The sequence below is a fragment of the Homalodisca vitripennis genome, chromosome 4 (genome assembly GCF_021130785.1).
Source record: "Homalodisca vitripennis isolate AUS2020 chromosome 4, UT_GWSS_2.1, whole genome shotgun sequence".
Taxonomy (NCBI): domain Eukaryota; kingdom Metazoa; phylum Arthropoda; class Insecta; order Hemiptera; family Cicadellidae; genus Homalodisca; species Homalodisca vitripennis.
This window is the reverse complement of record NC_060210.1, coordinates 156,203,900-156,227,988: the sequence shown is the minus strand read 5'-3', so window position 1 is coordinate 156,227,988 and position 24,089 is coordinate 156,203,900. Positions and strand designations below refer to the sequence as shown.

General features: G+C 30.4%; 1 protein-coding gene across 1 annotated transcript in view; it reads right to left on the bottom strand.

Annotated features, from left to right (window-relative positions):
* LOC124361242 (ATP-dependent helicase brm) overlaps positions 1-24,089 on the bottom strand; it is a 57,093-nt gene that overhangs the window by 11,814 nt on the left and 21,190 nt on the right. Inside the window, exons 11-18 of the mRNA XM_046815285.1 lie at positions 23,628-23,870; positions 22,396-22,562; positions 21,701-21,889; positions 19,855-20,185; positions 16,223-16,453; positions 14,075-14,260; positions 11,780-11,890; positions 9,533-9,753 (exon numbers count right to left, since the gene is read on the bottom strand). Of these exons, the coding sequence (XP_046671241.1) occupies positions 9,533-9,753; positions 11,780-11,890; positions 14,075-14,260; positions 16,223-16,453; positions 19,855-20,185; positions 21,701-21,889; positions 22,396-22,562; positions 23,628-23,870 (1,679 nt within the window). The remainder of the gene's footprint in view (positions 1-9,532; positions 9,754-11,779; positions 11,891-14,074; positions 14,261-16,222; positions 16,454-19,854; positions 20,186-21,700; positions 21,890-22,395; positions 22,563-23,627; positions 23,871-24,089) is intronic.

The following is a 24,089-nucleotide window of genomic DNA, read 5'->3' as shown; positions in this document are numbered from 1 at the left end:
AAGGAGGAAACAATTGTAATTACTTAAAAAACAAAAATTGGCAAGACCAACAGATGTAAAGATCACATGATAAAAAAATATGAGAAAAAATAAGTCAAGCTCCCAAGTTGCTAATATTAATAAAAATAAAAATATTATCAAACTCTGGAAAGTATGGCCATGAGTGCAACCTTTCACATCTTTCAAAAAAAAAGAAAGGATTAGATAAACATTAAAATATGTAACATATAAATTAATGAGAGATTTAGCAGACAAAAGTTGTATGAAATATAAACGTAAGTGAATTTGTATATAATCCCTTGTAAGGTGTATGATTACTCTCTTCTACCAGCACTTAAAATCTACTGCTCTTAAAACTAGCTGCAGTGTTCATTTTCAACGGGTCCTAGACTAATATCAGATATCTATATAGAGACTTGCTTCTTGTATTTAACAACTGCCATGATACTTTTAACATTGAAGATAACAATATGAACTCTAATTCGTTATTAAAATTGCTTTCCATGCTATCTTACGACTTAAGTATAATAGCATTAATTTTTAAGATAGCAGGAGTCATACCAGTTAATACAGCTGTCTGCCTATACAGTGGTATATTTCAAAGGTGTGTAAAATTTGTCCATTGTTCAATGTCATTTAGCATTGTATTTAAATAAAGTAGCACTTAACCCTTTGACTCATGCTTGTGTTAACACAGGTGAGTCTGGTTTTGTGTGTAACTGCCACGTTCATGTGTACACATTTCCAATAGCTACCTAGTTAGTAATGCCCAACAGCTGTAAACTAATACATTAGAGCCATTAGGAGTATATGCTATAACTACAAAAATTAGACAGTTGCACGGTTTGATTGCTTCTGCATTCTAATGCCTAACTATGAAACTATTACCAAAGCAGATATGTTCATATTGTACAAGCAAAGCAAATTGTTCATTTTAAGTTTTGCAAGTTTCTATTGATGTACTTAGCGTTTTGAATTATGTGGAAGGGTCCAGTAGAAATAATTATGAACATACATAATTGTTTTAAATATACCCAATTATATGTTAGGTTTTCAAAAGTGGGAATATTCTAAAGACCTATTGTGTATTAAACTATTTTTAATGTATTCAATTGGGATGCAGAAAAAATCTATTATGCTACCTCTAAAAGTAGATCCACAGGTACATATATATTATGCATGTCTATTACACCTTAATTAGTAATAATAGCCGCGACAGAGAAATGTTATAGCAGTATATATTGAAAACATGGCATTCAAGGGAATATCGATAATTAATTAACTGGTATAGTCAACTTTAAATGTTAAAAACTTGTCCAAGCAGTAGACTAGCAAAATGTGCACTTTATTGATAAATATTTAAATTTTTAGTTTCAGGCTTACTATTACACTTAGTACCTAAATGTGTACATGGGATTGAGTAAAAATCAAGTAACACCAAAAAAGAGGAAGAAACAGCCATTAAGAAAGAAGTAATATTAAGAAAAATAATAAAGTATTTGAATAACAAAATAAAAAGACATACCAAAATTAAAAACATTTAATAATTAATAAAACTCTACAAAACAAAAAGCATATTGGTTTTAATTATTACACAGCTTAATTGTAAGAATTAAAGTTAAATTGCTTATTTTATTACTAAATAATATCCAAAACATTAATATTAGTGTCATAAGTCATTAATTAATTATTCATGGCTAATTATACTTTCTGATAGACTTGTAAATTTATACCTAGGATGAATTTGATTTTGAAGTTAAAAAAATAAGAATTACTCAAACAAAATTGTAAACATTAGCAAAAACCTATAAAATTGTGGAAATATAAACTCTTTAAGGAGTTTCTTTTAAATAACATTGATTATTTGACTACAAAATTCAAACTTGTTTAAAATACTTTAACATATGAGCTTTATTTTGATTAATTGAAGTAATTATTTTCAAGAGTATTTATGCTGTTAAAATTGCCTTAACGGTGTGAGAGAGATTGTAATGCATAATTAACTCAAATTTAAACTATGAACATATCTTATTTTCTTTATTACAACCAGATGACTGCATTTATTAAAGCAAAGAATATTATTGTAGACAATACATCCTTTATTCTAATAACATGTTTTAGGTGAGTGATTTTTTCCAACAATCTAATTATAGTAAAATATACAATTCCTGTCTTTGGATTACAGACATTTAACAATGAGACAAACCAGGAGCCATGACAAAGACTAAAACCCTCAAACAAGAGACAACCTACCAAACTAATTATCCACCAACCTACACCAAGTTTCACAGAAAAACCCTCCACATCACAATGACAAACTTTGAAACTGAAGTTCGGTCATAAATGTAACAATATAATAATAGAAAAACAAATATTGGTTCTGTTTTTATATCACGAGATAACTATGACGGTTACAATGGAGTCCAGCTGAGTTTAGTTTAGGTTTTCGCAAGCAACATCAACTTTGTTCCTTCTGAAAATCTGTTCTAATTTGAAGATGAAAAGATTCCCATTCTTTACTAGAAGAAGCAGTTATGAGAAGCTAGAAGTGGAACCATTTGACAAAGTAAACCAGATAGCCATCTGTTTCTAAACCTTGTTTCATTCATCCAATATTTTATACATGTAAAAGGATATGCGTAACAAACTGTGGTTGCATCAGATTACATCAGATTTATATCAGACTAAGGAAATTGAGTGAAATTAGAATATGTAAAATAGTAACACGATCTTAAACTGCTTATCATATCATTGAAGAAAGTTTGAAACTTTAAAAATATGTTATTTTTACTATGACACATTCAAACAAATATCCTCTAGTTCTTTTATTATGAAAAACTAAGCATTTATCCTTAAAACCTTATTTGAAATATGCTGAAGGATTGGCTTTTATGCAGTTTTTGGCTTGTTTAAGATGCATACACAAATTAAAGAATCTTAAGTCAATAATCAGGGCTTTATTTATGCATTATGTAACATATATAGGATACAGATCTAGCTCTTTGATTGCAGCGGCATACAATAAAACAATAAAACATAATTAAAATATACAAATTAAAAAGTGTCTACTTTTAATAAGACATTAAATTAATTTTGTGTATCTAAAAGCTATTTAGAATTTATTGAAATACATCATGTGCAAGAGCATAACAAAAAACTAATTTCATAAATAACAAACCTCTTTTCAGAAAAAAATACAGTAATACTAACAAAAATAACATTTTATTTCAAAATGCAAGGGTTTGAGAAAACCATATTGTAAAATTACCCACTATCCATGAGATTTTTATATTTTACATTACTTTACAAAAACATATTTGTACAATAGAATGCATGTGTTGTAATTAATTTTGTTTTTAAAGAAACACATACAAAATTTGCATATAAATGCTGTTATTGTGTTGTATAAAATTGTATTTTGAACTAAGTTTTGTTATGACTGTTAATTTTATTTTAATTTCGTACTTTACTACATTTAAGACCAAAATATCTAGAAATAAATAGAACTAATAAATAATACACATTTTAGATACATCAAACCAAGTGTAGGATTACTAAATGTATAAGTACTACATAAAACGCTAATAGCTGCCACCACCGCTACTGCCCAGCCTTTAGCTAACAAAAGTTGTACAACAGACACTTTTTATTAGTACTTCAAAAGACATCTTCTCATTGGAATGTTTTTTTTTTTTTTTTTTTTTTTTGCATAGTTACTTCAAAGGAAAGTTCACTAGAATGATATTAAACAAGCTAAAAAAAGGTTCAACAAACTAAGAACGCTATAGTAAACACTACACATTTTGGATTGAAAAGAACTTATTTAGAATGCTTTATGCTACAAAAACATAACAGTAGATGAGTCAAAAAAATCATTGTGAACAGAATTTAGTAAGATGTAATGTAAAAGATTTCATCATAATATCAATTATGTAATTTGGCATAGTGTAATACTATGATTTGTATTAACAAAACACGTGACTATTGGCACATAATAATGATAAAAAACTCAGTACAAACCACTTGAAATCGACCATTATGCCAGCTAACAGAAGAAAATATTGTAATGTATTGATTTGAAGACTACAGAAGAAGAAAACCAAAATAAAACTTTTTATAATACAATGCTAGTTTGGAATGCAGTGATATGGTTAAATGGTTGGAATTATGTAGCACAATATTAAATATTATTTAAACATGAACCGCCAAAATATTTTATCAAAGAGTTTAATTTTAACAAAAATATGTTTAATAATTATCAAAAATACGTTTAACAATAATGTTCAATTTTGTCATTTAGGATGGAATACAAAGAAAATAAGCATAGGACAAAAAATATATATTCAAAATAAAAATGTTTACATTTTTCACTTTTATTTAGGTTATATGATTTTGCTGCTGTACATGTTTCACAAAAAACACTGAAACGTTTTTGAAGATTTCTTGTATTTATAAAGAAATTAATCTAATTATGCACAAACTGCTGTCGGCATATTTACAAATTATGAGGATAAAATAAAATATTCAGCATTTTCTCATACATACAGACAAGTAACAGTACACATCTCCTCAGAAATCTTTGATGGTATGAAAGGTGCCGCGTAAAGTTGGACGCACAAAGCAGAACATTGCAATCCCGGCACATTAGTCCACGCAATTTTACGTAATCAGTAATTACACAAACAGCCACGTTTATTTACTCATGGTAAACACAACAAAACATTTACAACCAAGGCAACTGGCAATGTAAAATTGAGGTTACAACCTGTTTTCACTACACACACAGAAATAGAATCAGCTGATTACTTGGAACAACTGATTGAATACCGTCAATTGGGTCTGAAAGAAATAAATAAAAGAGCGACTGCGATCTAGAGAGAAACTGTTTCTTATTTATTCCGCTAGATCGCATTCATATTCAAGCGAGAGATTATTCATCACGAAACATAATTATGAAAACTGTTTGACGTCATAGCGCTTCACACACAGCTATAATTATCTCAACATTCCTTGACTCAGATTAATAGTACAGTACATTTAGACAAAAAATCCCAAAATCTTAACATTAAAAGAAGAAAGATCTTATTGCTAGACGTTGCCCATCGCTCTTTAATTCTGTATGTGAAATAAAATCTTTTACGAAAAGGTGTCCAATATAGGAGATGGAACAGGCATAAAATTATCCATTTTGCATGTAACTGGATGCCCAGGATGTTAACACGCGCCCAAAAGGTTGCCAGCTTGTGCAAGGTCTAACAGATGAAAACTATACTAGAACGGTTTTCTTGAAAAAAAAAGAGTTCAACATTAACAATGTTTTATTGCTTTGCACATGAGTTTTTATACTATGCAATAAGCATAAAACATTCTTTACTGTGTGTTTTGCAAGTTTTTACAAGATTAATGTTTTGGTTGGTGACCAGGCAGGTATGAGTAGTAATAATGAATACATATTATTGTTTCTAGATTTACTTAGTTTAGGGCTAAGCACTGAACAGTGCAAATATTATGAAAAAAAAAACTATGTTGCCTAGTGTGATGATTGTGAAGCATATTCAATTCATCAACCAAGGTCTGATGAGACAAGTAATTTTTATGGCAGTTAATAAATTTTACTTGGTATCCTTAATACTGACTGCAATTACTAGGCTGTGTAATACAAAATTAGAAACCCTTCACTTAAAAACGGCAAGCCTAAAAATTACAATGTGTCTCGAGCATAATGAGAAACGTGTTAAAAAAAGAAAACCTAAAAATATCCATAAAACTAAAATCAGTTTGTGTCTATAAATTATACATTTTATGAGCCAAATTGTAGATAATGTTAACCCAAATTGTTATACTGATTCTTGCTTTGAAGTTGATTAATAGAAAATTATTAGTTGAGAAGATTTCAATGTTAATTCATAGCTCCTGGAACAAACAGATAGTACCAATTTATTATGCTCTCTGTTCTGTTCAATCAAAGAGACAGTGAATTGAAAAAAAAAAAACGTGTGTTAATGAAAGTTTTATTATGTTTCAAGGACACTGTAGTTTCAAACAATACATACTATGAAAAGTGCAGAATTGGCATAATTATTTATGTGTGAGACATACCATGTTCTTGACTTGTGAATAACGGCGCACACTGTGAAATATTGGAGAAACTTGGAGAGATTTTTGGTTCTTCTGGGGCAATCACAACTTCCCTGTACCCTTTTCAACTAATTGACATTGTTTTTTTCATAAATAGTACAGCAGACTACATTTATTCAACTAGTCACAACTAGTTCGATTATCCAATGACAATAGTTACAAGATATGCTGACATGATAATAAGTGAATATGTTCATGAACAAATAAGATAGAAAAACAAATCCTGCTATAAAGTAAAGAGATGGCCACTCAATGACACTTCAATCACTTCTAAGCTATGCAACACACTAGCCAGCAGTCACAGCAGACAATGTCTTGTCACGTGTTGAAGTTTTCTGGTAATTTAGTGGTGGTGGTGGTTCGAGGCTATAATAGTATTGAAGACAAGAAACAATCTGTAACCCACGAAGTGGATTGATGAAGAGTACAGAAGTTAAAATATTTCCTGGACTTTTACCTTTGTTTGAGTAAAAGATTAATTGCTGAAGACTCAACATGTACAAGACCATGGTTTTAAAACTATTCCTGAAAATGTGAACATGAGGAAGATTTGGGTGAAATTGGTATCAAAAGTGTTGTGCAATGAACAAAAACAACAATGAGTTTATGTTTCCTGTGGAATTTGGTTAAATATATGTATTTAATCCTTTGAGTGCCACTGCGTTGTTGCAAGCTGTAGAGGTAAGGTGACCAAATTTTGTCAGAAGCCATAATGGAAGGAGTGCATGCATTCAGTGTTCAAAGTAGTAAATAGAATTACTTATGTAAGTTGCCAATTAGTTTCATTAAAAGTTCTTTAGTTTCACCATTATTATTGTTAAGGATTTTACAGGGAAAAACTAGATGTAAAATATATTGATTTCTGATAGAAAAAATGTCTAAGCTTATGTTCTATGGCTAATGTCTTGGCCCTCTTGGCACTGACAACCTAATAAAACATGGCAATTCCATTTTCGCAAATAACTATGAAAAAAAGTCAGTCTTTAACCCAGGTACTGGTGATAATCGCTGCAGTGACGGTTTATCACTCTCAACAACTGGTGACCATTGTTGTAGCGATGGTCAAACATCTCCTTGAAAAAGCCACTTTATAAAGCTACTATAATGCTTTTCGACTAAAGTAATGGTAGCATTCAATAGCGGATAAATAAATGTATCGATTAGTATGAAGTTTGGTACTTTTTAATCTTTGATATAAGTCGGAGAGAAGAAGTATATTGTATTTAATTTTCATTCTGGTCATTTCTTTGCTGTTGTTTACGTATGGATTAGTTTGTGTTTCTTGTTGGAAGTATGTAATATTATTTGAAGTTATTATTTAGTCAAGTGGTATAAACATGTTTTGAAAAGTATTTCTCTTTCATGGGAGTAATGTAATAAAGCAAATAATTAGTGTTTTAAATCAAAATAACCCAAGTTTCGTAATCTATGTGGACCTAGGTTAGGAGTCAAGTTTCTATATTAGCGTTTTAATTATTTTATATGTTGAATTTTACTAACATTATATGCATTTGAAATGGACAGGAACTATTTAGATCAATTTAGTGATGTAAGAGAGTTGTTAGGAAGTGAACCAGTACACCATGACAGCGGTAGTAATCTGATTAGGTCTAGTATAAGATCTCAGTGCCCAAACCGAAACTAGGTTTATAACTGTATACTTTCGTAAATACATTTTTATAACAATTAGTATTTCATTGTTTCATTGTTATGGCACTCAAAGGATTAAAAAACATGGCAATGGATTTTTCCTTAAATAACTAGATATGAAAAACAAACATTTTGATACATACTCTTTCAAGTAACTTGTTATGAAAGTTAAAAGTTTACAGATAAGCTGGGTACAAAATTCTAGATTTTGGGATTTTTAGCATAGATTAAGAAAATGCTACATTTTTTAAATACCCATGCTTTAACTGTTGTTGTGTGGTAAAATCTTGTTTTTACATACTAACACTTTTGTAGTTTGGCATTTTGTTTACAGCAAGTATTTAATTACATTAAGATATTTGAAATAAAAGCACCAATAACGGTTATAAAATTATTTATAAGTCCAATTGATTATTATACTCTCAAACGGTCATTGTAATGCAAATGTTTACAATTTCAAACATGTGAGAGAAGAGTTGCAGTCATTTTCTGACTGATACTCATTTGATGCATGTGGATTGCATCACAGTTTTACATTATGTCTTGATTTTACATTAGGACATAGCTTTTTTGAAATAGCATCTGCAACAATTATCTACCAAGCCACAATCTAATTTATCACACAATTTTACATGTACCACAGTTTCCTGATCAAGAAATCTAAATTGGAGAAGAGATTGCTATGTTCTCGCTTTTCATGAAAAAATATAACCTGAAATTATACAATAAATTGTAATTAATAATTAAATGATGAAATTTAGAACAATCACTGACCAGAATTTCTAGGTAATAGTTTCACCAATAAGATATTAATTTCTAATTCATCATTTCAGTTATACCCATTATTAAGCCAAATTAATAACATCTTACTAGTACTTACTTTCACAAACTTTTACTGGGTTGGAATATGATTCTATTTACCACGTTTTACATCATTGGCTCTGTGTTCCACTATAAAACTTTTCATTTATTAACACATTTATGGATTGCTCATATTATATATCAAGTGTTTACTTACCTTCTACTGGTTCTATTAACATCTCATAGATTACATGAATGTTAGGCAACTTAGAATATATCAATTATCTATATTTATTTATTTTTACACTCTAAAAACTTCCTTAACTTTTCAGAAGACTGCAGTAACATATTTAAGTTTAAAAAATGTACTTGATTTTACTGTATTATTCAAAGATAGGATTAGCTACCGTAATAAATATGACTTTTTTAATTATTTCAGATAACTATTTTATGATAATCTGCAGTACACAATAATGTTCAAAATGATTTATTATGCAAAATTTAGCCATAACACTAGGAAAAAATATTCTTTACCAGTGAATTGCATGCACACAAACAACTCAATTCACATGAGTCAACAGAGCTATTTTTATTTTTTTAATAACACCTTCACTGCTGGTCTATACTGTGTGATGATAGGGCATCTGCCGCAGTCAACATGTTAAAGACATCATTCTTCTTTTACCAAAATAAATGAAAGTGAGAAAGAGAATCAAAGCATTTCTCATATACTACGATTAGGAAAGGTTGAAAACAATTATTATTCTACTTATTGTTGTTTAGTTCAATTGTTTTGTTTTACTTATATCTGTTTAGTTTTTAATATTATTACCATTATTAGTCAATAATATTAAAACAGGACTTTGTGTTTAATTCACCAAGAGAATCTACCATCATTCTTTCACATCAATCATATGAGAAGTACATCATAATTCTACATTACCTGTCAGTATATTTGATGACAACATTCATAAGTTTTTTCATTTGCCTCTTGAGCTTAGCATCGCCCGAATTTTTGTCTCCTCCTCTTCGTCTTTTGCTGCTGCTGCTGGGTTCATCATCCTCATCATCAACCCCTCTTCTGCGTCTTTTACGAGTTTTCTTGCTTGATTTGATCTCTTCCTCTTCTTCCTCTTCATATTCTTCCAAACCATCATCGATTGCCTAAAAAATATTGACAGAGTGTGACGATAATGAACAATTTAAAAATAAATAACTGGTATGGATATTCTGAATAGTAACATGTATAATCCAGCTCAATAAATAAATATGTCTCTTTATTCTGAGCATTTCACAAGATAACTGTTGAGATCGACTAGCTTAACTAACTAGAAATTTAAATACCAAGGAATTTATAACTGGAATAACTATATAAGGAATTTTAAAGAGAAACTATAGCCCCCAGGCTGAAAAATAACTACCGAGGACAGCTGAGATTTTGGGTACAAGAGTAGATTATGCCATTTGGAAATCTCTTGTTTTCTGACATAATAGCAATATTATTGGCATAGATAAACTTTCAAGACTATATTTTGGAAATATCAGCAATATAAACGTTAAAAATAATAATAACAACACAGAAAGAATGCTGATGTAGGCCATTCTTAACAAATTGGTCACTTAACATAAACCTTTTTAGAATTAAATGGAAATGATGTCGTAAGACAAATACACGTTTTGGTAATCATCTGTAATCTGTAAATAAATGTGTTGCAGTGCATGAGCATAATTATAAAATAGACAAATTTAAGTAAAATATTGTTTATTAAATCATAATATTTCCTTACAATGGTCATCTACCTCCAATTTCTTTGTGTGTTTGTACTAACCAAATTACAAGAACGTCCACACAACAAAGAACTTGCCTTGGCTTGGGCACTTCTCTGTTTACATTTGTGACTATTGACCAGTACCAATTAACCATAAAAACAGACAGACAACAAAATATGCTAAACCTTTCCAGTCAAATTATTTATTATTTAGTAGGTAGGAAGATTTTATCTACTGTGATGTTGCCAACTGGAAGTGATGCAACATAAACATGACTTCTATCTTATAACTAACTGACACGGCACTCTCGGAAGTTTTGAGATTTGAATGTTCAGTCTCGTCAATCGGTTCTCCTATTTGAAGATTCGGTGGATTCAAAATTTGGCTATTACACTTTACAACATAACAGCTAGGCCAAAATATTTGAAGATTTTAACAGTATTTGCAATGTTTTGACGTGGTATGATCCAGAAACCTTACATGAGGACTAATGACACCAAGCCACATAAACCTAGGATTTAAGATTGATATTACGTTGGTTATGAAAATATAAATTTTACATAAACCCATGCTGACTATGTGGAATATTGATAAGAACCTTTCTTCTTCCGTCTTTAACCAATCACAAGAGGAAAATCCACAAATAGGTTGAATACTCACACTACCAACGAACTGAAACTAATGTGCTACCATGCCTTGTATCAAAGACCAAAGAAAGGTTATTGTGTTCGGCCCTCTCAGCTAGGAATACACAATTTTCATTGTCAGACGAATATCCACACATGCTGTGATAGCTTTTGGAATAGCTTACATGAAAGACAAAATGAACAGTAAAAGATAGATAAGTTGTTTGCGCTTGGATATTGAGAGCTTGTAAACATTTACAATAAATCAAAAACTTAACTATAACAGTAAAAATATTATAATTTACACTGTTACAGAAAACATTGTGTAGCTTAACCAATATTTGTGTAACTACCTTTGTCTACATAGAAGTAAGTTAAAATACAATAAACTTAAAACAAAATTTTCAAGACGCTCATTGTATTCTTGTTGAGAGCCCACTGTAGTAAAATGACATTGAGTCTTTTCCGAAAAGGAACAATGTTATACCTAATGCATTTTTGCGTGCAAATATACAATTCAGTTCATAACATCCAAAAGCTTTTTAGTCTTATAAATATTTGTATTGATTATTCATACAGAAATGTAAAAATGTGTACTTCTTCATTTAAATAATCAAAAAGTATACAATAATAAACAAAAGCCTTTAACATTGTGAGATGGCCCTGTCAAGGCCATTTTCTTACAGTTGGCTCTTAATTTAGTAAGTAGTAATGAAGTAAGTTATTATGTTTCAAATCTGCACTATCAAACTGACACCTTCAGTCATAAAAAAAACTATTTTACTTTCAATTACCTTTAACCACTCCTTTTCAGTAAGACTATCTGTATAGTCAACTTCTTTCCGCTGCCGAGAACCACGACCCATTTGCACTTCTGGTTCTTCTTCATAAGTCCATCGTTCAACCTGCATAATAACGTGTATTTTAAAAAGGCTAGACCAATTATTCAAGTAGTGACAAATTTGCATTACCATTCCTCATTAGCTTTTAATAAAAGATGTATTAGGTGAGTTACAATCTAAACCCCAACTAGCAGTATGGACAAACTGGTTCAATTGTAAGAGTACCTAATTTAAAAAGTAATATTTCCAAAGCACTATCATACAACTGTTGGTTATAATGCTGTACTTGTAGCTTTCTACAGTCCTGAGTAATTTCTCAGCTTTCAGGTTAGCTTAGTTTTGGTATAACTTTTGCTCCATTTATTCCCCATATGCTATAAACCAATAGGAAGAACATGACAACAGAATAAGAAGTAGATCTGAACACAGTGAGTTAGAAAATTCCGATGTTAAGTTCTTAAGTGTTAAGTGCAGAATTTTTATTTATATTATCTCTAAACCCCATCTAAGCCTAAGACTGTACGGCCACTGACTATTCCAGTTTGTTTGCTAATCAGTTATGTATGTAAAAGCATAAAACCTATTAAGATTTATCATTAATTGATGGAAGATTATGGAGTGTCACTCATAAATATTAAAAACATCTGCAAGCTATGCAAAGATTTTACAATCAGTTGAAATATAATTTACAATGACAAAATATGTGGCAAACTGGCAACTTCTGACAATTCTGTAACAAAAATTTAAATAGTCCTTGCAGTTCAGCCGAAAGAAGTTAGATTTTGTGACAACTTAAATATTTTAAATTTATTCTCATGGGATTTACATGTACTCAATATATCAAAAACCTTTTGAAATACAACAAAACTGATTATAAAAAGAACTTAGAGAAATTTTAAAAGCATTGAAGAGTACTTTCAATTTTGTTTTAGATGCATAAATAATGGAGTTGTAATTTTTTGAAGTTTGAACAGTCACTATATTGAAATGAAATGGCGTACCAAGCCAGCCAATGAACTTAGCCAAAATACATTTTACCAGCTTCTTCTTATTGGAAACTAAATGCGTAATATATGATCAAACACTCCAATAAATGAAACATTTTTTTCAGTTATGTGGGTCTGACGATGTGTTCATTGAGCACGAAAGGCCTCAAAAATAAACATTTTTCATTTATTGTTTTTTGTTTGATCATATATTAAGCATTTAGCCAAAATAGTTAAAAAATCAATTTTTGTGCTAAGTTTGAACTTCTTTGTTCTTAGTGGTAGAAGAACTCTTACAGTGTTTAGATATAACTGATATATCAAAACCAGTTTATGATAAAAAAATTGATAGTTACAAATTGTTTTGGAAATGTTATAAGATGAAAAGAACACTTTTTGTTTTTTGTCTAGGTTTATGAATGACGGAGCTGTGAATTATTTTTAAGTGAAGCTAGTATCTGGTATTGCTAATGCAAGTCATAATTTACTTAAATATCCAAGATAATAGATGTATTATTCACAGTTGTTAATAGAAGTTATTTGATAAAAGTTTCATCAATTCACTTTCAATTAAACTTTTCTTAGCAAGCACAGAAACATGATTTTACAATTCAAAATATATTAGGAATATACTAAACTTAAAATTTATTAAGTGCTGATAAAATAAGCCGATATTTAACGATGCAGATGGATTTTTTTAAACTTTGAATGCACTGTGACAAAATTTTTAAAGTTGCTGAATATTAATGACAATGTTAAATGTATAATCTTGTCTTCTACAGTGTGCCACTGTTTCATTAGTAAATTTGATCAAATACAAAAAAAAAAAAAAAACAAACAAAAAACAAATATTAGTTATTTCCTTTTTGTTTGATTAGTTATTCAAGTTATTCATGAACCAAAGCACCTGGCTAAAAAACTGATATCAGAATGTTAATAATGTTATTGTTTACAAACTACTTTGCCATTGTGTGTAACTTAACATATATTACTTACAGAGACATCTTCATGTTTCTTCTTAGTAGGATTTAAGTAATACAAAAAAATGGTTTTACCCATTTAATGAAAATACAAATTACTAAGTTTTGTTTGAAAATTTCTCTCAAAGAGTAATAACAAGTAGAATTTATTATGGAAATTAGTAGAACTATTTATAATTTAAATTTATAATTTTAAAATGAACTGTGCTAAATAGCCATTGATTGCAAAGTAATGTTGGTTTAGTTAGTAAAACTTATTCATACTTCAACCTTATGATTACCTCATCATCATCTTTAACTAGCCAATCAGGAAGTTCTGCCTCTTCGATTAGGCGTGACTTTCGGTTAGTGCCAAACTTAGCTTCTTCTCTGCGGCGCTCTAAATCCATCCTCTGGAATATCTCAAATTCTGCTTCACTTCGAGCAATCATTTGATTCACCGTCTCATCATCTGGAACTTCATTTTCCTGAAAAATTCAATAACGTTGAACTTCATATTGACTTAAACTATGCATTACATTATTTCTAATTGTAATGACAAATAAAATAATGAATATAAATAAATTGCGCTATTGTTATTAACTACTGGTGTATTGTTAATTTATTGTAGGAAATTCCTTATATGAGCAGTAATTTTGGTTGCCCTCAATTATACATTTTGTGACACTCAGTCACTATAAGAAAGCATGTAGTCTTTGCTTTGTCTAATAAAATAAAGTCAAGTCAAAGTCAAAGCAAACTTTATTCGTGAACGTAGAGTACAGAATATGTGTCAATACATAAAAGTAATTATAAATTAGGTTGACAAATCTCTCCAGTTTGAAAATTCTTCAACGGAGTAGAATGTCTTGTCGGCCAGCCAGGTGGTGAGACGTGTCCTGAATGGCAATAGTCTCTTCTCTTCTTTGAGATGTCTTGGCAGCAGATTGAAAAATTTTGCTCCTGCATAGGAAGGTTTTTTGGCAAACATTGCAAGTCTGTGAGATTGAAGGTTGAAATTTACTGTGTTTCTGGTGTTGTGGGTATGGATGTCGATGAATCGTTCAGCATTGCTTGTGTGAATGTGAATGATGGACTGAAAGATAAGCAAGGCAGTAACAGTTTGGATACCAAGGTCTTTAAAGGCACTTCTACAATGTCTCTTGGTCCCAAGCTTGCTAGCACTCTCACAGCCTTTTTCTGCATTATTAGGACTCTATTCAGATTTCCTGCAGTTGATCCACCCCAAACAAGCAGTCCATATCTTATGTGGGATTCAAATAGTGAGAAATAAGCAACTTTAGCTGTTGCGAGGTCTGTGACAGCTCTAACTCTTTTGAGCACATACAGGGCAGTACTCAATTTGTTGCAGACCAAATCAACATGAGGTGTCCAAGAAAGAGCACTGTCTACAATAATACTACTAAAGAACTATTAATTAATTTAATCTTATATAAAATACTAGCAGTTGCCCACGGCTTCTCACGCAATTTCCTGTTGGAAAACAGTACACTATATTCACATATTCTTTTTCTATCACATTCCAAACATTCCTGAGATAATTGATAGTCGTTATTTTGTGAGCCTCTTGGGTGCATTATGACGGTATGTACCATATTTCCTGCCTCTATCCTTTGTGGCTTTTGGTAGGTGTTGAAAAGTTATTCAGTACAATTAATTTATATAGATCAATCTCTATAAACTAATTAGATTATATTCGGTCCGTTAAAATTAATTTTCTGTCTAAGATATTTCCAGTATTATTGTGGAGTTTGCCTTGTGCTTCAATCAAGAAAATGTATCAACAAAAACAAATTTTGATCATAAAGCACCTTCTTTCGGCTCTTTTCATTTACCTTCGATCTAACCAAATTCGATTACCTTATGTGCAAACATTCACGGCTTTATACAATGAGGTGGCTTTTATATCAGTGTTTAATAGTATTTTCATTGTATTAGATAGTTTATTGATTATTGTTGGTGCAATCTAAATTTAAAATTAGGCAATAACTTCTTCTATGCAATCTGCATTACATTACTGATCAAACACTTTACAATAATAATTTTTTAAATTTTAAATGTAAACAAATGTTTCTGCCTCTTCGATGTACTTCAGCTGAAAGTATTAACAGTTGTTAAGTATCAGTTCACTTTGTATTATGTGTCGTAGCGCAGTCTGCTAGATCGAAGGTAAAACATTCCAAAATGAACAACAGTTTATAAATAATATATTGATTAAATAAACGATTTAAATTGGACCGAATTGTAAATCTAAACCATTCTCGAATTCCATTGAAAACACACAAAAATTTCATCAAAATCGGTCCAGTTGTTTAGTTTTATCTGTGTATATATATATATATATATATATATATATATAATATAGATAAAACTAAAAATCATAAAATGTAACATAAATTAAATTTTATATTAGTATATCATCACTGTACCTCATCATCAGCGTCATCCTGGTGCAGGATAGTCTGGAGGAATTGCTGACGCTCAGACCCTGTTGATTTCTGGTCAAACATACCGGCCTGGATCACTTTCTCATCCATATTAAGCTTGTAGCGTGCTGCAGCCAGAATCCTCTCCTCCACAGAGTTGACTGTCATCAGTCGCAGTACTCTAACCTCGTTTTGTTGGCCGATACGATGGGCACGATCTTGTGCTTGCAGATCCTGTCAGAATAAATATTACTGTTGTGACTAATGATGTGTTGAAGCTGAAACCCGAATCTAGAAATTTGAACAACGAATTGGGTTCGAGATTAAGGGGATTCCTTATTACAATCAGTGGAAATACGCACTGTCTGTCAGTAATTATCAACTGATCGACAGTATACAAATTATCGATCGCGAAAACGTGTTTTAATCGTACTAAGTTTTTATTTATGAAAAACAATAGATAGATAACCTAATTAACGAACTATCATGCTTTTGTAAATAATATATTGATTGCATGTTTATGTGGATATCAGCTGCTAATTTTTGAAGTTGTATAATTATTTCCTGTATAAAATATTTATTTTCATTTTTTAATATTTTCAATTAAAAATAAATTTAATAGGTTATGTAAAATAGCTCATACTTTTTGCAGATTAAAGGCATATTAATTTATCTACAGATAGATTCTGGAAGTCCATAATGTAATATATAATATTACTTTATTATTATCTAACAAATTAAGGTGGAAGGTAGAAAGGCATATGTGTTTGTTCTTAAAATATAGCTATTTCTCGGAGCCTCTGCGAATCCCTTTAAAAAGGAGAGTTAGTTTGATTTACTTTTTATATTATCAGATAGTTTCCAAGGGTTTAAGAATGCGAGATTTTGGATTGATGATGGTGATTTTTATTTAAACCATATTTAGGTTTAACCCTTTGAGTGCCACGGGTATTTTCCGAAGGCATATGCATAAAGTGCCACGCTGTTTTTCGCATATTTGTAAGCTTTTGGGAAAAAAGCTTTAGTAAAATAACTACCAAACAGATTTCCATCATTTTGTTGTTGTTTTTTTTTTCTTATTAAATGCAGAGTATGATACATATCGTTACAAATAAAATTTGATTTATAAAAATATAAAAATTTCAGTATTTATAAAAAAAGTGTTTTACTTTTGTATAAAAAGTTAAGTTTCGACCTAATTTGTGTGTATACGGTATTTTTAAGATTTTTTTTCTTTATACCATGATAAAGGCCATATGATTCTAAATAATACCCATGTGTAATATTTTATTCTAGAATTTAAAAAACATGGCATTATATGTATTACACAAAATGCTGCCCGGTACCAACATTTTATTAAACTGTACTTCATTTATCAGAGTTTAGAAATTACTTAGTAATGATGTAGTTTTCCCAATAAATCTAATAAAACATTAATACAACACAAATAAATATGATTAGTAAATTTAGAAACAAATACTTGCTAACATATTTACATAAAAGTTTACATTTACTAAATAACAACCCTAATCATATTTACACTGAAAATTCACGTTTTTCGCTTGAACACAACTCAAATCATACATTACTTTTGTAAAGAAATACAGTAAAATACTGTATAAGTTACTATTTTATTTTGTATTTACTCAAATGCTTGGTTATCGGCACATAAACAACAAGAAAGGCCGTTACGCAACACGGTAGGCCTACTCGTCCGCTACGTCGCGTGACTGGAAGACAGAATCATCTTACAGGTACTTATCACAGCCCACTATTTTTGGACGAGTTTTCCTTATCAGAGATCAAAATAAACTTCATTATACGTTCCTTCTTCCATAATGAATCGAAAAATACTCGATGAGTCATACTTCCTATCTCCAAATCGCCTCCAAATAGACACACGAATGACTTGACATTTTCGAATAATGAAACGTTGTTCTTACAGTTTTTTATTTAATTGATTGTCGTAATAACTTGTAAATTCCAAAATAGGTTAAATAAAGTCAGTTGTTTTTAATACTGTAATTTATTTTGTCCCCGATAAGGAAAACTCGTCCAAAAATAGTGGCTTCTTGATAAGTACCCAAACAACATAAGTTTCACAAATAAAATAGTAGAGAAACAACATAAAACTCGTATTTATTGATAGTTTGGAACCTATTGAATACAGCCGTCTGATTATTTGGCCAACATAATCTTGTACTATATAAAATATTATCGAAATACGAAACGTCAAAATTGGCGACGCTGGCACTTTATGCACTTTTCGTACCGTCAAAATTAGCGACGCTGTGGCACTCAAAGGGTTAAAAAAGCTATTAGAATGCAAAATGTGGGAATCAGGAATCAATTGTTTAACACTTTGTACCCTGGGCCCTTAATACATGTTTCGGCGTGGCTCCCTGGGGGTTTTATGATGATTTAAAAAAAATTCTGTGTTATTACAGTAATTATGTTATAAACTCATACTATATATCTTTTTAAAGATAGAGATACATACTTTTTTTAATGTATACAAATATAAAGTTTATTTTCAAAATAAAATTATTACATAATATTGAATGTTATGTAAAAAAATACAAAAAAAGTTTTTGCTACATAGCTTGTTAGTTCAGGTAGTTCGCCTTAGTGTGGTAATTTTTTAAAGCACAATGGTCTGAATGAAATACAGGATCTCGCACATTTTCGTTTAGATAGTTCATAAAATCAATATTTGGTCCCAGACGTGTATCAAAATCATCGTAATTTTCCGACTCTGAGTCAAACAAAAGATCGCGAATTGCATCACTTTTGATTTCATCACCCATATTATTTAAACTAGAAAATAATAAGTAAAGAATATAAAAGAAAATCAACGGAAAGTCGAGAAGAAAGAACAAAGCGAGTGTAAATACAAAACAAAACACACGGATAACCTCACATTGCTTACATTTGCCTTTACTTCATTCAGTAAAACTAAAGTTCTGATTTTTTCAAACAGTTAAATTCACATTTAGAATACATTATAATAACATTTGCTTCAGTATTTGTCAGCAAGATTTGTAGAAAACTTAGTAAGGCATCACTAAGATTCACAACAAAACACAACGTGAAACACTACAAAGCAAAATGACAGTACCGACGATCAGCCGCGGCGCCTATGATTAGCTGTCTAGACTCGCTTGTAATACGACGATAAATATACGTATTTCATTACTAAAAACGTGACCCAGGGATCTCAAAACCAACAAATACGAACTTAGACAACCAATGAACATAATAAAAATGTTTTGAATCCTAAAATAAGATGACTAAGCTAAATAATACAATTAAATAACACGACCCGAGGTATACTCGGGCGCCGGTAGCAGGCGCTGCCGACGCGGCCCGACCTATACTCGGGCTCAGGGTACAAAGTGTTAAGAATCAGAATCAGATTTGAGATTAAAAATTCTGGATTTACCCATTACTAAATTTTATATTGAATAAACTGTATTGAGATGAAATTCTAAAAAGTTTGATTTGAATTTGTTATGTAACTAATCATATGATTGATTAGGACAACATTTTGAAGTAGTTACTTGAGTCTAATTTAAGAACAATGAGGTGAGAAATAATTTGTGTTCCGTTGTGATGTTTAAATTTACGCACTGTACCTGGTGGGGATTCCAATCTGAGTCAAATATAATGACAGTATCTGCAGCTTGTAAGTTAAGACCAAGACCTCCAGCTCTGGTACTTAGCAAGAAGATGAAGAAGTCACTGTCTGGGCTGTTAAACTTCCTTAACAAATCACCCCTGTCCTCAGCTTTTGTAGTTCCGTCAAGACGAAGGTAAGTGAAACCTCTCCAACCTAAATAGTCTTCCATGATTGTCATTAACTGGGTCATTTGACAAAACAATAAAACTCTATGGCTAGTGTTTTTCAGTTTCGGGAGGATTCGATCCAAAAGTTCAAATTTTCCAGATACTCTATAAAGATCAGGCCTGAAAAAAAAACATAAAAAATAATAGACATAAAAATTGATCATTTCTAATATTACAATTTAACAGTAATATTTATACTAAAAATATTAAATTACTATGAACTTTTTACATTATGAACCTTATATATGCTGTATCTAAATTTGTATGATGTCAGATGATCTTGAGGATAGCCTTATGGTATCCTTAATATACTGTATCCTCAAGATAAGTATTATGGTGTCAGAGCTAGTAACTTTACTGTGTACTGTTGTTTTGTTTTTAATTCATTAAGTAAATTCATCATATTATTTGTGGGTAACAATTTTCTTTACATAATTTTAGACATAAGAAAGAATGATAGGAAAGCAGCATGATTGTAACTAAGACAATAGTGATTAAAAAGCCACAAAAGTAACATTAAAAAAGAACCAATTCCAAATGTTGTAGGATAACAGTTTATAAAACTGGGACAACATAATCTCATTTAATCTCAAAACTGACATCAGACTGACAAATTATGTTCTAAAAATTGGCTTTAGGTAGGCACATCACATTTATTTTAAAAAACACATGAGGAGGGTGGATGACATGTATTACCACAAATACTCTCTTGAGGCTGGAGAGATAAAAGTTACTAGCAAAGCTGGTATACACCCAGTTGCAACTGGAAGTTCACATCACAGGGCTGATGGACAATTTAGCATTTTATTGTTCTGCCTTGAGATAGAGTTGTATGTAAATTAGATTTTGTTAATATTCTTTACCTATTATTATACCTATCTATTATTTATGTTTCTATTTATTCCTGAGACTGGTGAAATAAACTTTGTGATGAAGGACTTGCATTTCCAACAGCAAAATAGGGTTGCCAATGAATCTAATGTATTTTAAATACGGATTAGTGAGATAGGGTTATTTATAAATTTCTTTCCTAATCCAGCTAAGAGGCTGGTTAACAGTCACTGAGAGTGCCGCACTGCCAGTGATGAGAAAGGGATTCCCATTTACTATAAAACTGTTCTTATAAACTACATTCAGGAACAATCTGTTTGAAGTATAAACATTACTTAGGTGAATCTACACTTTAAACCTCTTTCTTTAAATGAGTGTTTTTGAGACGGTCGGTAATTTAGTACACAAAATGCCTCACATCAAAATGCAGTTTTATTTTATTTTGTATTTATTACTCAAAATAAATAAAATGGAATCAGGTCAGTTGAATTAAAACCTATCCAAATATGCAAAGCAAGCTTTATAACTTTCAACTCTAAAAAGGCCATAGTCATAATACTTTGTGGCCAGCCATTTTTATGATATTTTTCAAACACTTTACTCTATATTTATAAAAAACATTTCTATTATCTCAAAAATCATGAACCAAATTTCTTTATTGCCATCCCACAACTGTTTTAATGACACAAGTCCTAAGGTAAAAAGTGTAATTTTGTTTGTTGAATACAAAATTTTGATTGTTAGGTATGAAATATAGAAAATAGTATAATTCCAAATCAAATGTTATTATTACAGTATAATTACCCGGAAACAACTCCATTTTGACTACCAATATGATCACAATACTTCTCTTCAATATGTTGAAACATAAAAGGATGATTGCACAGTTTACGTAATTGCACAATGGTGTTCATTAATGCCTTTGCTCCACCCTTGCCTTGCTTCCCCTTCTCTGATCCATCTGTCAAAAGAACTCCTTTGCTCTGCATGTGCCTGGAAAACACATACAATTTATCTAAACTTTATATTTCATTTTTTATTATTGTTTATTTAATATCACAACATAAAAAATAATTATTCCAAAAAATAAATTAAACATGTATTATAATTTAGTTATTACAAGTATATTCAGATAATAATTTGCTGAACACTTGAAACTTCAAACATGACTTTTAGTAACTTGGGATATTTGACAACCAAAATTAATGTTAAATTAAATTACAAACTTTGTCTTCAGATCTTGAGCTTATATATATATATATATATATATATATATATATATATATATATATATGAATATATATATATATATATGATATATATATATATATATATATATACATACAATAATGCAATTGTAATCAAGCATTATAATACATTGCAATATAAATTTTAATCATTGCTTATCTTGTGTTTTCTACATTTGAAGAGACTTAAGAAATACTGTTGGAATGAGTAACAAAATGTTCTATTAATCTTGCTGTAAAACTATGTAGTACCTGTATAAGACTCGCTGTAGACCAGACATATCACATTTGACAATATACTCCACTTTATCAGGTAGTTGAGATTCTACTTCTTTTTTCAGCCTTCTAAGTAAGAAAGGTCGAAGAACCTTGTGTAGACGACGAATGATCAAAATAGTTTCTTCTTCATTCAACTCCACCTAAAATAATATAAAATGTTTGTACTGGCGTAGTTAAAACCTGAATAGTAAAAAACTTTTCGTGTCACTGTACTGAGAATAAGTATTTTTGAATAGCAATTGTGAGTACCAAAAATGGCTTTTTCCTTGTCTACATTAAAAATAACAACTGAAGATTTTTCATATACTATTAGTGATTACGTATTCTAACACTAACTGTGCTAGTAGCTTCTTGCCTATGTACTACAATAGTATTAATCTACTTGAAATAAATCACTCAGCAGTTTGCATTAATTTAATTAGCAGTACAAATGTAAAACACTTTAAATATCCTTGTTGTCATTATTTTGTGATAAAATCTACTGTACAATTGCAATTCTGACCAATTCTGTTAGTGATAGCAATATTCACAAAATTATAAGTCTATAGCTGAACTCGCTCTCGAGACATCTTGTGAAAAGTTAGGCTTTGCTAATGCTCATCAAATCCAAAAAGTGTACTACTCTATCAAGATGATCTTGTCTATATATAAAAAGTTCATGCAAAAATCAAGTCAATAGGTCAATTCCTCTTCGAGATATTGTCCAGAAAGAAAGATAAAGTTCTCCCGTTTCTCACTTTACAAATTTATATTCATTGCAAATGATCAGCTAATAAAAATTCTACATATAAATTTAAACTAAAAGGTCACTGGTTATTGTCAAAACAATTTTTAGAAATTTAGTTACAACACTTGATCTGCAAACGAACTGAAATAAAAAAAATACTTCAGCTCACACATTTTTACAAATGAACAAAGAAAGAACAAGGATTGTTGAGAGGTTTGTTAATGGTTGAAAATGGAAACTTTTTTGTTGTCTGCTTCAACAAACATTACCCTTTAATAATAGAGTACTAACAAAATTATTGAGACTTCTTTATCCAGACATTAAAACTATTCATAGATAATTATATGAATTATTTACATGTACATAAACACAAATCATTATTATGATAATTAATAATTTAATATTATCACTGACAAACAATAATTATAAACACATTCTTAATTTATTATCCATAACATGGATAAAATTGTAATCATACCTTTTCCCCAGTAGTAGCAAATGGAGCGTTGAACCATTGCTCAAACGTGCTACATGATTTAAATATGCTGGGCAGTAGAAAGTTGAGGAGAGCCCACAATTCTGGGAGTTTGTTCTGCAGAGGAGTACCGGTGAGGAGGAGCCGGTGAGGGGCTGTGTAGTGGGTGTTCAGTACTTGAGTTAACTTGCAGTGATGGTTCTTCATACGGTGACCTTCATCAATGATCATGTACTTCCAGTGCAACTGGAACATGTCACATTTGTTTCTTGTACCACACTTCTGACAAAGGAGGGAATTTATACTTTAGATTCCAGATAATTATTGATAAGAACTGTTTGAAAATTGTAACTCTTGACTTTACCTGCTTCAAACTTTAGGTATATGATCCCAGGTTGAATAACATTTCCCCCCTAATTAATCTCGATGTTCCTGTCAAGTATCGCCAGAAACTGAGTATGTCAA